Source organism: Bombus vancouverensis, chromosome 15 (assembly GCF_051014615.1).
Source record: "Bombus vancouverensis nearcticus chromosome 15, iyBomVanc1_principal, whole genome shotgun sequence".
Lineage (NCBI taxonomy): Eukaryota > Metazoa > Arthropoda > Insecta > Hymenoptera > Apidae > Bombus > Bombus vancouverensis.
The window spans coordinates 7864518-7882730 of record NC_134925.1 but is presented as its reverse complement, the minus strand read 5'-3'; the positions used below and the strand labels follow the sequence as shown (position 1 = coordinate 7882730).

Here is an 18213-nt window from a genome sequence, read left to right as displayed (position 1 = left end):
TGTTCTTTTTTCGCTTCGATAAGCTTATAATAATCGCTGCCCATCATAATTCATCTTCGTTTTTTCCTATATCATCTTATTAAATAAAATTCTTGTTTCTTAATCATAAGTTAAAAGTGCAAAAGATTAAAAAGCATATATTTACAAAAATTGTCAAATCTTCCAAAATAGATAAGAATAAAACACACATGCCTAATAAAGTACTGAATGATGCAATGAATAATCCCTGACAAAAATTTCATATGCAAAATTACAGGCAGGTCAAATCTGTTACTCGGTCCTCTGTGTGTTCTCTTACTTGGCCGTTGGGTTGGAGCAAAGAAAGCAACAACAGAACCAACAGCAGCAGCCCCCGCGTCAATCCCAGCCCCAGCCCCAGCAACAGCAACAGCAACCACAACAGCACCAACAACAACCACAACGTCAACAACCTCAGTCACAGCAACGTCAGCAACCACAGCAGAAGCAACAATATCAACAACACCAACAAACACAACAACGTGCACAGTATCAGCAGCAACGTCAACAACAACAGCAACAGCCTCAAACTCAACAACATTCAGGTAGCAATGTCGGCCAACCTAATCAAGGCCATAGAAACGCGCACCTCGATTCTTTTCCTAAGCATCACTGACACAGAGGCAGACACTCGCTCCCATTTGTGCATAATTACAATAAATGTGCCCCCTACGCTTGCCTACCTTGGGTGTAAACACTCGTTTCAACCTTAATCCATTTGCATCGTTAAGGAATTTAAAAGAATAGACCTTCCAAATGATAATGAGTAAATTATACGGATTCTTAGGTATGATAAAATTTATTGAAGTAATACAAAATTAATAGCACCTAGGAAAATTTTTTCGAACGGCACTAATGGCTGATCGTAATGAAATTTGACGAGTTTTATGGGGAAGAACAGCGAATAGAAAATGTGAAATCTGAACTTTGGCAATTTGAAAGAAAGTCTAGGATTTCATATAGAGAATTAGTCATTAGATTATTTACTTGAATAATTCGAGAACGAAAAAAGAAATGTAATCTATTTCAGATGTTTGCAAAAGTTTACAAATGTTTGCGAATGTTTGTATTGGAATATTCACCGAGTATTTGTGATTCTCTATCCGATGACAAATGATTCGCAAGCATTTCAATAAAAATGGACCAATTATTTGTTCTTGAAATATATAAATTCCTGCGTCATCCTAATCTCAATTCCAAAGGGAACGCTATACACGCTATTACATACGCCTCCGATGCAAATGGATCGAAACGAGCAGAAAAATCTAATCTAAAAAGTCTAATCTAAAGAATCTTTAATTTTCAAATTCTCAAAAATCGTTTCATTTCAACTTTGATCTCTGACTATAAAAAATTGGTAATCGTTGCACGCGCCGCTCAAACAGCGGTATATCATCCTCCGATCATTCTCAGAGAGTCAGCTCTAAGTTTCCTCTAAATGTGGAAAACCTGTTTCGTATTCTATTCGAGAAAAGTAGTCGATGGAATCGAACGAGGGTATTTTGAGACTGGAATCAGACTGGAGGGTTAAAACGACAACACGTTGCCTAACGAACTAGCTAAGTCGATTATTTAACAAGAATAATTTTCAATGTAAAATATGATATAGTGAAATTAAGTTGTAATTTGGTTTCAAATTCTTTTAAAGAATTACAGAACTCCGAACTTTGTAACCTCGAATGGTATTTATGAATATTTACTTCGAAAATTATTTATCAGATCGAAATCTATCCTTTTTATTAATTTCAGTTTAGATTGTTCATTGCGTTCTAAGGATATATCTTTTCAGTTGGAAAATTGAGAATTATTCTACGAAATTCTTCATAGAGTTTGGTGTCTTAAATAAAAATATATTCAAATCCAGTGGTAATTTCTATGACAGTCAACGTGTTAAGTGTTTCATAAAAAATAATTCGTGAATCAAAAAGTGAAAAGAAAAACAACATTGAGAAATTGGCTGATTAACTGAACACAATCGTGATAATTATTTACAAAGCGGGAGTCTTGGGTGTAAAATGATTAAAATGAATTGCGAAGCATTTTTTCAACAGTTCTCGGTGGAAGAACTTGAAAAATTATCGATTGACGATTCGAAGCAAAATGATGTTGATGATGATGATGATGATGATGATGATGATGATGGTGATGATGATGATGATGACGACGACGACGACGGTGATGATGATAATGATGATGATAACAATAACAATAATAATAATAATAATGATGATAATAATAATAATAATAGTAACAGCAACGTAATAGAGTAACAATGGTTATTGTACATTCGGAAGTATGGATTCGAGTGGTATTTAAATGAACAAATAGAAGATCGTACTGGGCGATTTACATGTTCTTTGATCCTCTTACTATGGATCGTAAGGAAGACTTATAAGAGAAAAGGAATATATCTCTCTAATAGTTTCATTCTTTGATATGTCCATTGTGTGCACGTGTAGAGACATGAAGTAATAAAGCTTGCGTAGTTGCTGGAGGAAATATAACGAGGTATGAAAACAGCAACTATAGCAAGATACATTTTATTGCGGGCATTGAAGAGAAAAATTTAAGAAATTTTTAAGGGAACAGGAACTTCATAAAATATACATCCTGTATTTTAAAAATTATCCAGAGTGATATACAAATTGGAAGTGAAATATTTAAAGACATATATATATATATATAAATATAAATCCTCGTATTAAGTTTTATCTCGCGAATATTGTGGTGACGATTATTTTGACGGATTGCGGTAAAGCAAGAAATCATAATCGTATACGACTTCGTTAAATTTCTCCCAGCAACGATAAAAATATATTAGTCGTTCGTGAAAGAAATCTACTTATACCGCCGTTAAACTATCCTTCGATGCTTCGAAGAAGGTCCGCGTATAATCAATGGCGTGGTCTTTCTTGGCGGTGTTTTCTATGAATAGCACGTAAAGCAATTCTGAGATACAATAAATGAGATAGAGAAGAGAAAAAAAAAAGAAATAAAAAGAATAAAAAAAGTAGAGGAAGAACTAATATTCGTATAATCGGTGGAACAATTTTGTATAAAATACATCGAAACAGACTGTAACTGTGATCATCTAATTTGATGGAGAAAAATGAAGATGAAAGAAGGTGAAGATGAAGTTATTTAATTTCATATGGCCGCATGAAATAGCCCAAAAGAGTATTATGTATAATCTCGGATAGGATCGATACAATAGCCGTCTCTCCCTCTCTATACATAATCATGCATTCATTTCAACTAATTGTATCGTTGTTGTTGCAAGATCTGTTTTAAGACATTTTGACTCGTTAACGCCGTTAAAAGAGATGAACGATTTTATTCAGACTTTCTCTTTTCTTTTTTAGGATTTTAGTCGGAGTCGTAATAGGTGTGAGGAATAATTATTGTTTTCTAGTCGACGAATGGTCGGTCTGGAGGAGACAAAGGGATTAGAAAAAGAGATTCGTGCTCCACGTTGATCTTGAAATTTGAAATCACGTGAATTCTTTGAGCTTGGCTAGTAATTTTATTTAAAAGAAATTTAAAATCGAGGAAATTACAAATTCTCAAAATTCATAGATAAAGTTAGTTAAAGTTAGCTGATATTATGCTAATTTCTTGCAAAAAAATAGTTGAAGTTTTTCTATTGTCTAAAAGTCAAAACTTCCAAACTTAAAACAATTAAAACTTGAAATTCCTAAAATTGAAAATATAAAAATAAAAAATTCTCAAATGCGAGAAAGTTAAAATATAAAATTTCCCAATATTTCAAGAATGTTTACACTATTTAACAACAATCATTTTACAATCCTTAAAATAATTTGAGGATTAAATTAATTAAGGATTAATTCTTGAAGATGTTGACCAAAAAAAAAAATATTCCTTAATTCTACGTTGCAAATTTCAGGATCAATTATATGCTCTCTCCCTAAAGTTGCAATAAAAGAAGAAAAATGTGTAAAGAAGCGATGAGTATAGTGGTTAAACAGACGTATAACATATTCTCTAAACTAACGGGCTTTAAATCTCCAAGGCTGACTATTTGCATACTTTACCTCATGATAATTAACGCGAAGTAAGAAAGGAATGAGTCGGTCGTGCTAATGTAACAAGTTAATTACGTATATATTTTAGTATGGATACTAAATAATGTAAAGGTTAATGTATATTTGTAATGAATGTCGAAGCGTCGAATACGAGCGTCGATTTATCTCCTTATTTTATTCGAATTCATTAAAATTAAAAATGCATACTACGATCAATTTTTCGATTTATCAAGATTATCATAGCGAATAAAAGGAAAGAACAGCCGTAAGTATACGAGATAATGAAACGTCGCATTTCTGAACATTTATCGTGTAAAATAATAATTTGTATGCAACGTTAATTTACGATTTTGTTGTAAGCTTGGCCGTAAGCACTGATCGTAAGTTTGAGATTAACTTTTTAATTTAGGCTTTAGATTCGTTTCTTTCGTGCTTAGTGTACGACAGCGAAAAGTTGAGAAAGGAATACAAAAGATAAAAAGCAAAGATTTGAGATTAATGATTTAGCGTGGTAATTCGAAAATTTGAACGTTTCCGAATATCTTCGATGCAATAGCAAATTAAATTTTAAATGATACAAATTTCATATAAGAGGTTCAATTGCTTATTAATACTTGTTTCGCTACTTACAGACTTTAATAACTTAAGACGATTACCGAAGAATTATCCTGCTCTCAGATAATTGATAATTATAAATAAACACATTTGTTTCTACACTTCATCTAAAAATAAATTCGATGTTAAATGTAATCTCAAACTTATATTCAGAACTGCACATCATTTTTCATACATAACAAGTGAAACTTTACGATATGTATCACCCCTTCAAGTTATTATATCTCGTATCTGTGATCTTAAATTTTGTAAATCAATCCTACGTTTAAGTTTAATTATTGTTTCTGGTGATGTGCGTGCAACGGAAGATGCAATCAAAAAAATGAAGCTTCAAATTACATACATGTACTTACATTTCGTAGATAGACCGTGTTGTCGAATCGATACGGCTGAAACTCAACGTGTTCCCCTGCAAACAAGAAAATAAAAAAATAAAATTTCACATATCTCGTATGTAAGAGGAAACCCACGAGCATTCTATTCCTCCATTGTTCTCTCCGCACGTGATTAGCCTTTTCAATAAAATTAATTATGATTATTATTATTATTTGAAACGGTGAGTTTGATAAGAAACATAAAAATTTAGTGAAAAGATGAAAAAAATATCAAAAGCCTAGAAATACTTCCGAAGGTTTAGCGTGCAAAGACAAAGTTTGAAAATTTCTAAAAGATATTAGGATTTTGAAAAATCTTGATGTCTTGGAAGTTTCAGAAAAATTGATTCATTTTACAAAACAGATATATATATATATATATATATTAATCCAATAATTCATGAAATTTTGGAAAGTTTTGTAATTAAAAATTCTATCGAACGATTTAGGAAATTAAGATAGACATTATTTAATTACTTTCATAATCCTCCATTTTTTGTTCTTTTCTTTAAACACGTTTCAATTCGTATTTTTAAACCTCGAACACAATTCCATTTTGATCAAAATTTTATTGATAAATATTATTGGAAAGTTAGCATAAAGACGCGTATCAATGAATCTTCAGAGAAGTATTTTTATACTTCTGACCCATACGATACGTTTATCTTGTAAAACCGAGCTCTGAGTTAATATCAGACTGTGTTTTATTTCATCGTGGAACACAATTATACACATATAACCAATTAGAGAATAACTTGTTATTAAAAAGACATGTTCTCTATAATGTTCAACGTACCTTATAAACAGAGAACAATTCAATAAACAAATTTAATCTAATTTCACAATTAATTGATAAACTACGATAAATAACGAATCGTGTCGTTTGTACGTGTTACGATTAAACGAAAATGAATATACGATCATGAACAAAAGTTTGAATTTGAACAAAAATTGACACAGATTAGCTCTATTTGTAAAATTCTTTGTAAAACTTGTAAAAAGCATGATTCCTTTTTTCTTGTAAAATATAAGATTCACGATTTCTGAGTATAGCTAATATCGATTTTTTATGTTTCATGAATAACTGTTACGAGAACTAAAATTCCTATCCTATTCAGAGTTTTTATATTAATTCTGAAATCGTTATTTTTCTGTTTCTATATCGATTCTTAAACGGTTTTAGAATCAATTTCCGTATTTTCTAGTAATTGAAATATATTGCATTAAAAACAATTCATCGTATATTTCTAATTATTCATTTTCATGCTGCAGCTGCTTAACAATAATAAATTACAATATATTTGACCATTATACTCGAAGGAATCGTGTATTCATCATTGTCACAACGATACGTGACGAATTTAATAACAGGCGAACGAGAACGAATACTAACAATAATAATTATAATAATGAAATGGAAAAAAAAGCAGAAAAGTGTTTTATTAGAGCTTCGATCGGGAGCGGATGCGATACAAAGTTTCAAATGTATAGTACTCAGTAATGTAGGCGCCTTATATCAATAAATAACTTGTAGATTTGAAGCGAAGCACGTGTTTAATTCAGAACCTATGGTAATTTATCGTATTAACTTTTTAAACAAGAATTCATAAGTAATTTTCGTGTTACGGAAATTATTAAAGGATACCAAATAATACGTTCTAATATTTCCTTTCTTTTTTTCTAAATTAGTGCTCCAATAGTACAATGGATGTTTCAAGCGACAGGATAATTGATTTCGCAATCTAAAGCGCGTCGCTCATTAGCCTTAATTCGCTAACGAACTACTTCCTTATACACTTTGCAAATAAGGCATACTAACTTGAAGACAATTACATAATATAACACATATACGATAATGTAATTACACGTTAACAACTAACAAAAATTTTCCCATCTGATCACCATTGGTATATTCTTACAATAAGTAAATAACGAACATACTGTTATACCATTATGTACCACAGAAGCGCAATGACAAACAGATGACAAGGGCTTCTCAATTAACGTTCTATATGTACGCACCTAATCGTATAGTGCGCAGCTCACCGTAACTGCAGTCGAGCAAAGAAGTTCATCACGGTCGCTTCGACCAAATATCTTCAATAAAGTCTAATTCTCCGACCTAAAATCTAATTCGCAAAACCTCAAGTTTAGTTTTTTAAAGAAAAAGATTCATCTATCAAAAACTGAAGAAAAATTTCGGAAAATGTAATTAAGTAATCCATATTCTTTTTAACTAAGAAGGATAAAAAAAATATTCATTTTTAGTGTTATTTTTGTTGGTGATAACTGAAATTATAGAATTGTCGAATCGAAAAGGAACAACGTTAAAGATAGATTTGGTGGTTAAAGACATGAAACATTTTTTGACTAAAATGTCCCCTACTAGAACTTAGGAGTATACTAAAACTATTAAAACCAGATTTTCTCAATAAATAAAAGCTTGACGCCTTCTATCTAAATATTCTCTGTGTTTCAATATTTGTATTATTATTTGTATTATATTATGTTTATATCATTAATGAAATTACATTATTCTATAAGAATAAGTAGGAGGAGATCGTATGTGTATGGAAATATAGATCGCAGACAGGATGTCAGAAATCTCGCAAACAACATTAATTGCCGAGGACATATCGAGCCGAAGGCTAGGTATGGTTTACCACGAGACTATCGGATTTCCTGCTGAACCAGTCGCAATTGATTTTTAGCCGCCGTTACTTTTTACCTATCGGTTTCTAGACTTATAAGCGATCTTATTACTGGAGCTGCGTCGAACAGTCGCGATCTGTAGGTGAAATAGCGAGGATGGACAGATGGGCAGGAAAGGTGGCCGTGGTTACGGGCGCGAGTGCTGGAATCGGGGCTGCGATCGTCAAGCAATTAGTCAGTCATGGTAAGCTTCGACAGTTCTTTTTATCATTATTATTAAATAATTATATTTGAACAATTTCGGAAAATGCTTACAAAATTCCTTTGGTAAACGATACGTTTCACGTTTAATCCTAGGTTCGAAGAAAGGAGAACAAATGAAATTTTTAGCACTTTTATGCGGAGATTAGAGACTTGAGAGAATTGAAGAACTAATCATTAGGAATGTAAAATAAACTAATCTAAAACATCAAGATAAAATCTAATCTAAATTAAATAAATCGAAAGCTAATCATAAATTAAAAGAAAATTATTGTTTGGAAATTAATAAATTGACTTCTATAAGGTATGGTGGTGGCTGGCCTTGCCAGAAGAGTAGAGAAGATAAAGGAACTGGAGCAAGGATTGGAGGAGTGTTCAGGGAAACTACACGCCGTCGAGTGCGACGTATCGAAGGAAGAAAGCGTGATCTCTGCTTTCGCATGGGTGCAAGAAAATCTTGGGCCTGCTAGCGTGTTGGTCAACAATGCTGGAATGACCAAAGAATCTTCTCTTATAGGTAATTCCTTAAACTTGAATGTATTCGATATCGTAGTCAATTTAGATATGAATCGAGAAATGGAATTTAAGAATTCTATGTCCCTGAACAAGTCTTCTTCAAAGTTCTTGTGGCATACTCAATTTAAGTTTCGAAATTTCGGTATCAAATTTGGAATTTTTTATCTATTTAAAAATAGCTATGTAAATCTATTCAAACCATAATTATGAATATTAAGTGTAAATCAACATGTAGGCGTAGAATATTTCGATCAGCAATATTCCAAAAATAATAAAATTTCCTAATTATTATTATTTGTTAATTAACGAATTGATAGCTTCGTTAAATCTACAGATGGAAATCTAGAAGATTGGCATACAGTTTTCGACGTGAACGTTTTTGGATTGTGCCTCTGCACTAAAGAAGCAATTCGTATGATGCGAGAAGCAGGGGGAGAGGGTGTCATTATAAACGTGAACAGCCTCGCGGGTGAAAGAGTGCCTTTTATACCTGGATTCTCTGTTTATCCAGCTTCAAAGAGAGCCATCACTGCTCTGGCACAGACTTTGCGACACGAACTCACAGGAACCCAAATTAGGGTCACGGTTGGTTACCAATTATTCTATATAAATAATAAAATATAAAAGAATATCACAGAAAAATAAAATTATAAATGATCGCAATAATAAAACAGAAATTTCCAGAAACATTCGGGATATCTTAATTTCCTTTTTGCTACAAATTCTAGGGAATTAGTCCAGGATTAGTGGGCACGGAATTAATGGTATCCTATAGTACGTATTCCGAGGAAGCATTAGCATCGTTCCCTACATTGGACCCTGAAGACGTCGCTTCAGCTGCAATATACATTTTAACATGTGCTCCACATGTTGTCGTGAGTAAATCATTACTCGAAATCGATCTTCTTGAAAATAAATGCTTATTTAAAAATCTTGCATTCTTCATCTTCAATTTATTTTATGGGTATAATGTATATTAAAATTCATATTGTTCTTAAATTGTATTTCCAGGTTCAAGATATCGTTCTGCGACCTTTAGGCGAGTCTTGGTAGTGAACATGAGATACAATTCAGGATTAGTTGCACTATTGTTAGAGTTATTCAGTTATTCGTTACAATGATTATGGCGTAAATAATTGTTACAGAAATAACAACGTTTAGTGAGAACAGAATTTATTATATTATTAATCGAAACTTCTCTAACACATATGTAGATGACAATTTTGTTGTTGATTGAAATTCATGTTCCGCTTAACAAATTCTAACACCTTAGTATTTTAGTACTACTATATATACTACTATATAATGCAAAAAAAATTCTTCAACGCTGATGCTAATATTTCAAGCTTAAACTGAAATGAAACTTTCCCAACCTTTATTCTGAAAATAAATTTAACTATTCTTGTTAAGAAATTGTTTGAATTATTTTTTTCAATTCTCAATCATTGAGAACATTTTCAATATTTAAAAAAGAGATACGTCTATACGTCAGATGGCGAAGTTCATAGAGATACGCCTTTTATCTATTCTTCTATGTACCCCAGTTCTCTTTCCCCGCCTATTTCCAATGAAAACAATTGATATTATGATATAACCTATGTGTCATGTATTGTATTTAAGTGTCTGGAAATTGCGAACGACGTTCCCTCAAAATGGAGATATTTCAGCTTGCCGAAAAGAAGAAAGCTTTTGCACCACCGGAGAAACGTTATAAGAACCCTTTTAGAGAGGCCATCAAAGTGGGACGAATCTTTATTTTAAATAAAGGAATTTTATTCAAAGATAAAATTTCCATACATATATTTTAAACTATCAGCCGAAAATTGTATAGAAAACTAATCTTATTGCGAAATCATAAATTTTATCGATAGCATCCTAGGATACCTTAAAAATTCAAATAAAACACAAGTTGAGAACTCTTACTATGAATATTACGTATATATTTACTTAACGTTACAAAATATACATATATAAAATTAATATAGATGAAAATTTTTCGTGAACAGAAAATTTTTACGAAAATTTGAAAATTTGATGAATAGAATAGATAATATACTACGTTTATAATAATATACTAAGTTTATAAATGTATGTATAATTGAAGTAGTTACGAGAATTATGGAGCTATCACAAGCCGCTTACCAAAAGACAGGAAATACGGAGCGCGAAACGTTTGTTCAAGGAAGCGAGTAATCTTATGCAGAAAGGGGAAGAATTAAAGAAAGTCAATCGCTTAATCAGCAAAGGATTGTTTTACAACCCGAATTTTCACGCATTTTATGCCCTGAAAGGAGATATACATTTACTTGAAGGTTTTTGAAATTATAATATAATAAATATAAATTTAATTTCTTTCTTGCAATTGAATTTTTATATGTGTATCTATCGTTTTCATTGTTGATGCATAATTAATAAAAACCAGCAGTTAAATTAGTTATTCTGCGGAATTTCTCGTAACTTGTAAAGATTTGTTTAAAAAACTTGTTTAAAAATTGGAATTTTTTATGAAGGCTACCTTTTAGGGGCTACTTACTCTAAGAATTTCTCTTTCCTATTTTCCTTCTCTCTTTTTGAAACTAAAAGTGTGATTCCTAGCGTTTTATTAAATAAAAATTCATTTTCGACCCCAAAAATCGCGAATAGTACGGAAAAATTACTTTACAACTTTTATCAAGGCAAAGATGTCTTTAAAGAAATGCCCTAATACACACTAAAGCCGCGAATATTACCGAAAATTGTTCGATTTAAGGAAAATGGACGAAAGCCATCAAAAGCTACGAAGATGCCAGGTCAATGGTCAGATTCGATCATACACTATCGAAAGAAGGAATGAAAACTATATACAATAAGGAATTAATGGATGCCTACATGAAAAGAGGAGACTGGTATAGCGAAAATAATTTATTAGTAGAAGCTCTAGGCGATTATGAACAAGTCTACCTGCTTAAGTTATGCGAAATGGATATGACAGAGATACAAGTATACGATCCTATTCCCTATTGTTATTAATTTTTTCGCATATTAATATTACGTGTGTCAAAACAGGATAAATTATTAGATATCACACCTAAGTTGCACAAATACGATATATTTCGGAAATATTGGAACAAATTTATATTGAATACCGATTCTATAAGGGCATCCAATTTGCTGGCCGTGCACGCAAAATATAAAATTAGTTTAAAGCAAATGGGAATTGCTAGACACATGCTTCTAAAAGCTTTAAATCTTGATAAGAATAATGAGAAAGCTAAAGAATTGTTACAAGTTCGCATCTTCTTAATATTAAATTAAGTTAATTATGAATATATAATGATATAAAGATGATATGAATTAAACAATTCTAAGATAAAAGTAATGGAATGTACCTGATATAAAGATAACATGTAAACACACATCTAAATTAATTACAATCACTAAAATTATTGATAGTCACTCAATTATCTACGATACATTTATTTCTCAAATTACAAAAGATACAAGCAATCATTAATTAATGTACATATTATACATATACCAAGCTAATGAACACAATGTATATATGTATATACAGACAGTTTAAACGCCATAGATTGTTCAACTTCTTTTTCTTTTTTTTCTCTTCTTTTTTTTCTCTTCTTTTTTTCTCTTCTTTTTTTTATATTGTTTATATTAAATACCTTTATGAATTTTTGTTAGATTAGTGAACAATTATATCTAGTCCATTGGAATTACATTAAATTTCAGTTCCCTTCCAATTTTCAAGAATATTTGTAATACTCTAATGATCACAATTTTTTATTTGATTCTATTAGCAATAAAATCCTCTGATCCTGTGCGATTGTAGAATATTATTCTTCGGATATCTATTATTCTTAGAAAAATACTATTCCTTCGTTAATACTATTCGTTTACTATCATTTGACTCGTCCTCGTCACGCTTACCACGCCTCAGCCTATATAAGGAGCTTTTTACCGACGAATAAGTCGGAACATTGGTAATAAATTCGTATCCCCTATTCACTAGTTGTCCCACTTCTTCCTTGTATATCTGAGCGATCGGCAGCACTTCCTCTTTTGCTCTCTTCCGCGCTATAGCCACGTGCTTCTTCACCTCACACTTAGCTAGGTCAGGCTTACACGTGTGTTCAATGAATTTCAAAATTTCCCCATTTCTTGTGGCCATTCGACCTTTACACCTGGACGTCTTTTCGTTTAAACATAGCCACGTTATTACCTCACCGTTGCATCTGTACTGACGAAATTGGTAGCCCTTGTAGAGGACCAGTGGTTTACCTTTTGATGTTTCCACTATTTCCATTTCTTTCCTTTTTTCTCTCTTCTTTTCTTCTTTGCTTCACAAACAATTTTCGCGATCTTTATTAAAACAAAGTTTTCTTTGAAAAAAGGTCGTAATACTTCTAAAAACGACAATTATTAAAACCAAAAAATTTCCTGATCCTCTTCTTTTTCTTCCTTTCTCTGTTCTTGCTTCTTTTCTTAATTTCTTGAATTGAGATGAGAAATGAGGTTGACAAAGGAGGGTAGGAGGACTTGGTCGCACGGAAGTGACTTCACGACTGCTGATGATCCGAAGATTTAAACCCGTGGTAGAGTTCGTGTCTAACCGCACCTCCGAGTTCCACGGAAAAATAAGCAGCGTGAACGGAGACCGCAAATCGCGCTAATTCCTCCGCGACCACAGCCGCATGACCGCAACTTGCACAGCCGGCTGCCAGATCCTCCATGATCCCGGTGAAATCGTTTCCAATAATTCACACTAACTGATTCATTCGATATATAAAAGTAATAGAACTGTTATGTTTGTTATGTATATATATGTTTATAATGTTTAAAAAGATCATAATATTTATGATGTAATAATATAATAATTTATTCTTCTTTTTAGAATCGTGCAAATCCTTTTTGTGTCTCTGATTTGTGTAGTAAGTAATGTTTCTGTAAAGTATCTGTTATTATATCTTACCTGTCCACAACACAATATATAAGTTTCTTCATTTACAATAATTTAGTGTTAATTATATTAATCAGCGTAACTTTCCATCGTTTAAAAAGGAGTAAAAATATTATTCTATTTAATTGTTCATCGATCAAATTTTGAGAATGATCTTGTACATCATTCTAAATAAAAAAATATAATAGAAAACTATAAAAACTAATATACTAAAAAACATTCCATTACTTATATCCTCTTTGTTGTATGTTTTATAAATTGACTTATAAGTTATATATTATATATTTTATATATTTATTGTATCACGTACATACACAGGTGGTATTTAGTACTGGTCACACATTATCAGCATATACCGTCATATGGTGCATGTACAATTGTTATGACAAAGCTTTAATTATAGTCGAAAAAGCACTAGATTGTAATCCATACAATCCAGGATTCAATTTACTGAAAGCGATAGTCTTGCGATTATCTGGTCGTTTCGAAGAAGCAAATTTTTGGTTACAAAGTCTCAGCGACAATTTCTACAAATTAATGGAACCGACAGTAGACAAAGAAAAATCGCTCATGGGAAAAATTTCTATTAGCGAAGCGAGGAATCAGTTGATCAAACAATGGTACTTAATACGGTAAAAATAAAATACGATAATAGTATATATTAATATACATTAATGATAGAATATATCAATATTAATAAAACATATGCATATTCTTGACGGAAAGAATATAAAATTAGTGAGATCATAACAGTGACGGATCCAGAGGCCTTTCTTGGAGGAGGGATGTTTTGGAAGAGGCACGAAATTCATTTTTACATAATGTACTTTTCTACATAAGTACATTTTTGAACATTTTTTTAAATTTCCTTGTAATTTATATTTGAATATCTCTATTTGATATTATAGCCTAAATAATTGAATTCACATTAATTATACCTGTATATCTAAAAAGTTTTTCAAAATGTAATATAATATTCGTATATATTATTACTCTTGGGGGGGAGGGGGGCGCGATCGATCCGTACCGATATCTCTGAATCCGCCACTCGATCATAAATTAAAACATTTTTGAAGCAATTAAATGAATACATCGATTTACCTACTTTAGCTGACACTTTAGGTTCTCTTTCACGATAGATTACTAACTAATAGTATTTAATCTATTAATAAATGGCAAAATGAGTTACAGATTTTTTTGCACAATTTTACTATTTTACATCTAATAAAACAACTAGATTGCTTGTAACTCGTTTAAAATTACTATAAACAAATAAAAACTTTTTCGTTTTATTGCAAAATTTATTACTGTTATACAAAAGAATTTACTTTATAACTCGTAAGGTTTTATTAATAACATTATTTTAACTGTGCAAGAGAACTTTTTACCAGTATAAAGTCATACTAAAGTGGAAATATCTTTCTGTTTTTACTATATTGATAGTAATTACTAGATCGATAAAAATTAACCTGTAACTGTAAAAGAAGACGTTTCAGCGCCTTAAATCTTCTCAAAATCCTGTTTTGGAAACCAAAACTTCAAATCAGTACTGTCCACTTCCAAACCTGAAAAATTTTATAACCTTATGACATATCTCTTTTTCACCAAAAGTATATTAATTGTATTATTCTTCAATTTACCTTAAAACTCCATCCAAATCACTTGTTACCAAAAATCATCACAGATATTTCACATTAAATTTACATTTTACACTTTTAAAAATTAGAACACGCAGTGCGTAACGATACAACGTTCTCTCAATCGGAAGTAGAATTCAAACTCGCTAGTCTATCGAACATCTATCCGTATCAAAATAACGTTAAAAACTTTCGAACACTCCATTTATAGATACGATATGGCGATGCAATGCATGTTGGACGATAAACTCGACGCAGCAGTACGAATTGTATATAAAAGTAACCTAGCCAAGCACTATGCGGAGCCGTATATATTATTAGGCGATTACTTTCTGAAAAATAAGGATATCGATACAGCACTGAAGTCATACTTAAAATGCCGCGAAAAGATACGCGAGATGGAGTATCCGGTATCTCAAAAGACGATTGATCTGACAAAACGAATAATCGATATTCTAAACGATAAAGCAGAAATGGCGGTAAATAAGGGACATTCGAATCAGGCTATAGATATAACTACGCAAGCGCTTCAAATACTCGAGGAAGATAAAATACCATTGCAAGAATTACGCTTACAGCGTGGTCGTATCCTTCTTTATAAAGCTCGTGCCCTATTTCAGATCGAGAATAAACAGAATAAGCGAAAGAAACGAAGCTGTGAAATTGCAGCTGATAGTATGCGATTTGTTCGCGAACTAAATGCAGATCTATATCAAACTTTGTATAACGATAGAGATATCGAAAGTGTCATCGATCGATTTGCACCAACTCGGAAGCTACCGCGATCCTTGAAAATCCTTATGCAATTTTCTTAAGAAATATTGTTATATGAATATATTTTAAAAGAATTTTAAAGAAAGGTAAACTTAGAATATTTCAATGATTTGGAAGTATTATTTCGAGGCTAATAAATTACGGAGACGGCTAATAAATTAATGAAACAGAATGAAGCGATATTAAAAATACTCATCTGATGCAATATTTTGAAAACGTTACTCTCGAAGAAGATACCTGTATCTCCTTTTATCAGTATCCTTGATTGTATTATAGTAAACACATAGCACGTATTTAAAAAAAAAAACATTCACATTAATGTATTTTCTTTGCACAAAATTAAAATCGTATCTGCAATTGTATGCTCTCAATAAAAAAGATTGCATAAAATAATATTGTATATCTATAATAATGTTTCTTATTCTTTATAACTAAACTATTAAAAAACTATTCCTCTTTTTATTCATAAATTTCTAATATCTCATGCAGTATAACATTCGATAAAGACATTATCACCGGTAAGATCACCGTTATTTTGTCAATTCATATATTTTGCTTTTCCAATTTATATATATTAAAAGAAACAAAGTTAAGTACTACAGATAATTACGCAAAATTTATTTCTCAAGGAAAGTGTCTTATATCAAAACACATCCTATTTGTAATAAACTGTCTAGCATCATAAAAGTATCAATATCCTGCATGATTTATTATTACAGTTTCCTGCAAATAATGCAATATCGTTTCAAATGTCAATATAAGAACAACCTACATAGTACCCATGATCGAAGAAAAGCTGACTGATATATTTCTGTCTGTCTGAAGATTAACGCGACCTCGGTAATCTTGGGCCACAATTTTACTCCGGTATAAAAAGAGGCGCCAGTGCTTTAAAATGCAGATACATTTTGTAACTTCAATTCCACAGTTCTTTCTCGTATAATCACACAAATCAAACACATCATCATGGAAGAACGTTGGGCTGACAAAGTTGCTTTGATTACTGGAGCCAACTGTAGCAGTGGCAAATGCCTAGCAGAATGTCTGGTTGGCAAGGGAATGAAAGTTATTGGCATTGCCTCACAGGTTGACAAAGTAAAGGTATGCTTCTTGTAAAAATTATTCTTTGAACAAGTAACAAGTAATACAACTTCATAATAAATAAAATTTCATTACTATAAAAAAAAGTCATCTTCATTTCTCATTGTGAGCTTCAAAAATATTTCATCACTTATTTATTGTTAGTAGATTTAAGGCAACTTCACTCTTCATTCTATTCAGCATTTTTACCTTCTTCTACATAGAAGTACTGTGGTCCATGATCATATCTTCAATGTTCAATAGTGTTGTTTAATTTTACATAAATCGCAAAATGTTTCATTTAGATAAACGTAGATTTAAAACAGTTTCTTTTCTTTTGTATCTTTACGTTTTTGTTTATAGAATAATTATATAGAATTCAAATGTTATTAACCCTAATTCTAAACAGGCACTTGCTGAGGAACTAAAGTCGAAGCCTGGAAAACTGTTTCCTCTACAGTGTGACCTTTCCAATCAGAATGACATCCTGCGTGTTTTGGAATGGGTTGAAAAGAATTTAGGAGCCATAGACATCCTCATCAATAACGCTGCTAATAACATAGATATCTCACTACAGTCTGGTGAAATGGAAGACTGGAAGAAAATGTTTGATGTAAACTTTCTTGGATTGACTTGGATGACCAAGGAAGCTCTGAAGTTAATGAAGAAGAAGGGTAGGTATTTCTAAAATGTAAAGAAGTCAAAGAAGTATGCTTCAGTGTCCAGGATGCAAATTTTTCGTATTCTCTTATTATTTTATTCTACAGGAATTGACAATGGTATTATTGTAAACATTAATGATGCTTCTTGGTTGAAAGCACCAATTAATTGTGATCGTCCAATATCCCCAGCTTACATAGCCAGCAAATTTGCTTTGAATTTCTTGACAGAAAGCCTTAGATCTGAATTAGCACAACTTGAATCTAACATCAAAGTCATTGTAAGTGTCCTACTATGTTTATTCTTGCTTCTGCAGCTACTATCTTTGAAATTCTATTCTTGATGATATGTTTTTTTATTATAGTCAATTTGTCCTGGTTTGGTGGAGAGTGAGATGACTGCTCAATGGTTAAAGGAAAATCCTCGTATGGCTTTGAAACCCAAAGATGTGTCTGATTGTGTTCTCTTTGCGTTACAATCTCCTGACTCAGTACTCATCAAAGAAATAGTTGTCTCACCAATCCGTGAAGCGATGTAAAAGAAAGATATATCGATTATTTTACTAACTGTTTAATGTAAAACGTGATAATTAACACTTGTAAATATAACAAATAAAAAATTTTGCAGTA

The 18213-nt window shown here is 31.6% G+C and overlaps 3 protein-coding genes across 11 annotated transcripts in view; all 3 read left to right on the top strand.

Annotated features, from left to right (window-relative positions):
* The window catches only part of Rab3-GEF (Rab3 GDP-GTP exchange factor), a 42735-nt gene extending 36139 nt beyond the window's left edge, over positions 1-6596 (top strand). For 6 of the 8 annotated variants that reach the window (XM_076625099.1, XM_076625100.1, XM_076625103.1 and 3 more), the window contains one exon: positions 257-5118. In XM_076625099.1, coding sequence (XP_076481214.1) covers positions 257-634 — 378 coding nt within the window. In that variant the 3' untranslated portion in view covers positions 635-5118. Of the gene's footprint in view, positions 1-256 lie in introns of all 8 variants that reach the window. The other 2 variants (XM_076625101.1, XM_033335355.2) reach the window with 2 other exon arrangements.
* A 504-nt stretch (positions 6597-7100) lies between these two features.
* On the top strand, positions 7101-9892 carry LOC117157353 (farnesol dehydrogenase-like). Its single transcript, XM_033335358.2, has 7 exons — positions 7101-7258; positions 7595-7702; positions 7793-7946; positions 8268-8480; positions 8814-9064; positions 9208-9354; positions 9491-9892. The coding sequence occupies exons 3-7, from the start codon at positions 7859-7861 to the stop codon at positions 9530-9532; spliced, it is 741 nt and encodes a 246-aa protein (XP_033191249.1). The 5' UTR covers positions 7101-7258; positions 7595-7702; positions 7793-7858; the 3' UTR covers positions 9533-9892.
* A 6576-nt stretch (positions 9893-16468) lies between these two features.
* On the top strand, positions 16469-18187 carry LOC117157352 (dehydrogenase/reductase SDR family member 11-like). 2 transcript variants are annotated; one of them, XM_076625106.1, is made up of 5 exons: positions 16469-16684; positions 16773-16945; positions 17334-17598; positions 17692-17864; positions 17949-18187. In XM_076625106.1, exons 2-5 carry the CDS (start codon positions 16811-16813, stop codon positions 18120-18122), a joined length of 747 nt encoding a protein of 248 aa, XP_076481221.1. In that variant the 5' UTR covers positions 16469-16684; positions 16773-16810; the 3' UTR covers positions 18123-18187. The 2 variants fall into 2 exon arrangements, with proteins under 2 accessions (XP_076481221.1, XP_033191248.1); XM_033335357.2 differs by having other exon boundaries at positions 16469-16945.
* The last annotated feature ends 26 nt before the right edge of the window (positions 18188-18213 follow it).

What these genes read in the sequence shown, in the direction of transcription:
- LOC117157353 (XM_033335358.2), top strand. Translation starts at nt 7,859, where the DNA reads ATGGACAGATGGGCAGGAAAGGTGGCCGTGGTTACGGGCGCGAGTGCT. An exon ending in CAAGCAATTAGTCAGTCATG is followed by an intron (nt 7,947 to 8,267) that starts GTAAGCTTCGAC and finishes GACTTCTATAAG; the next exon opens with GTATGGTGGTGGCTGGCCTT. An exon ending in GAACCCAAATTAGGGTCACG is followed by an intron (nt 9,065 to 9,207) that starts GTTGGTTACCAA and finishes TACAAATTCTAG; the next exon opens with GGAATTAGTCCAGGATTAGT.
- LOC117157352 (XM_076625106.1), top strand. Translation starts at nt 16,811, where the DNA reads ATGGAAGAACGTTGGGCTGACAAAGTTGCTTTGATTACTGGAGCCAAC. An exon ending in CACAGGTTGACAAAGTAAAG is followed by an intron (nt 16,946 to 17,333) that starts GTATGCTTCTTG and finishes AATTCTAAACAG; the next exon opens with GCACTTGCTGAGGAACTAAA. An exon ending in AATCTAACATCAAAGTCATT is followed by an intron (nt 17,865 to 17,948) that starts GTAAGTGTCCTA and finishes TTTTTATTATAG; the next exon opens with TCAATTTGTCCTGGTTTGGT.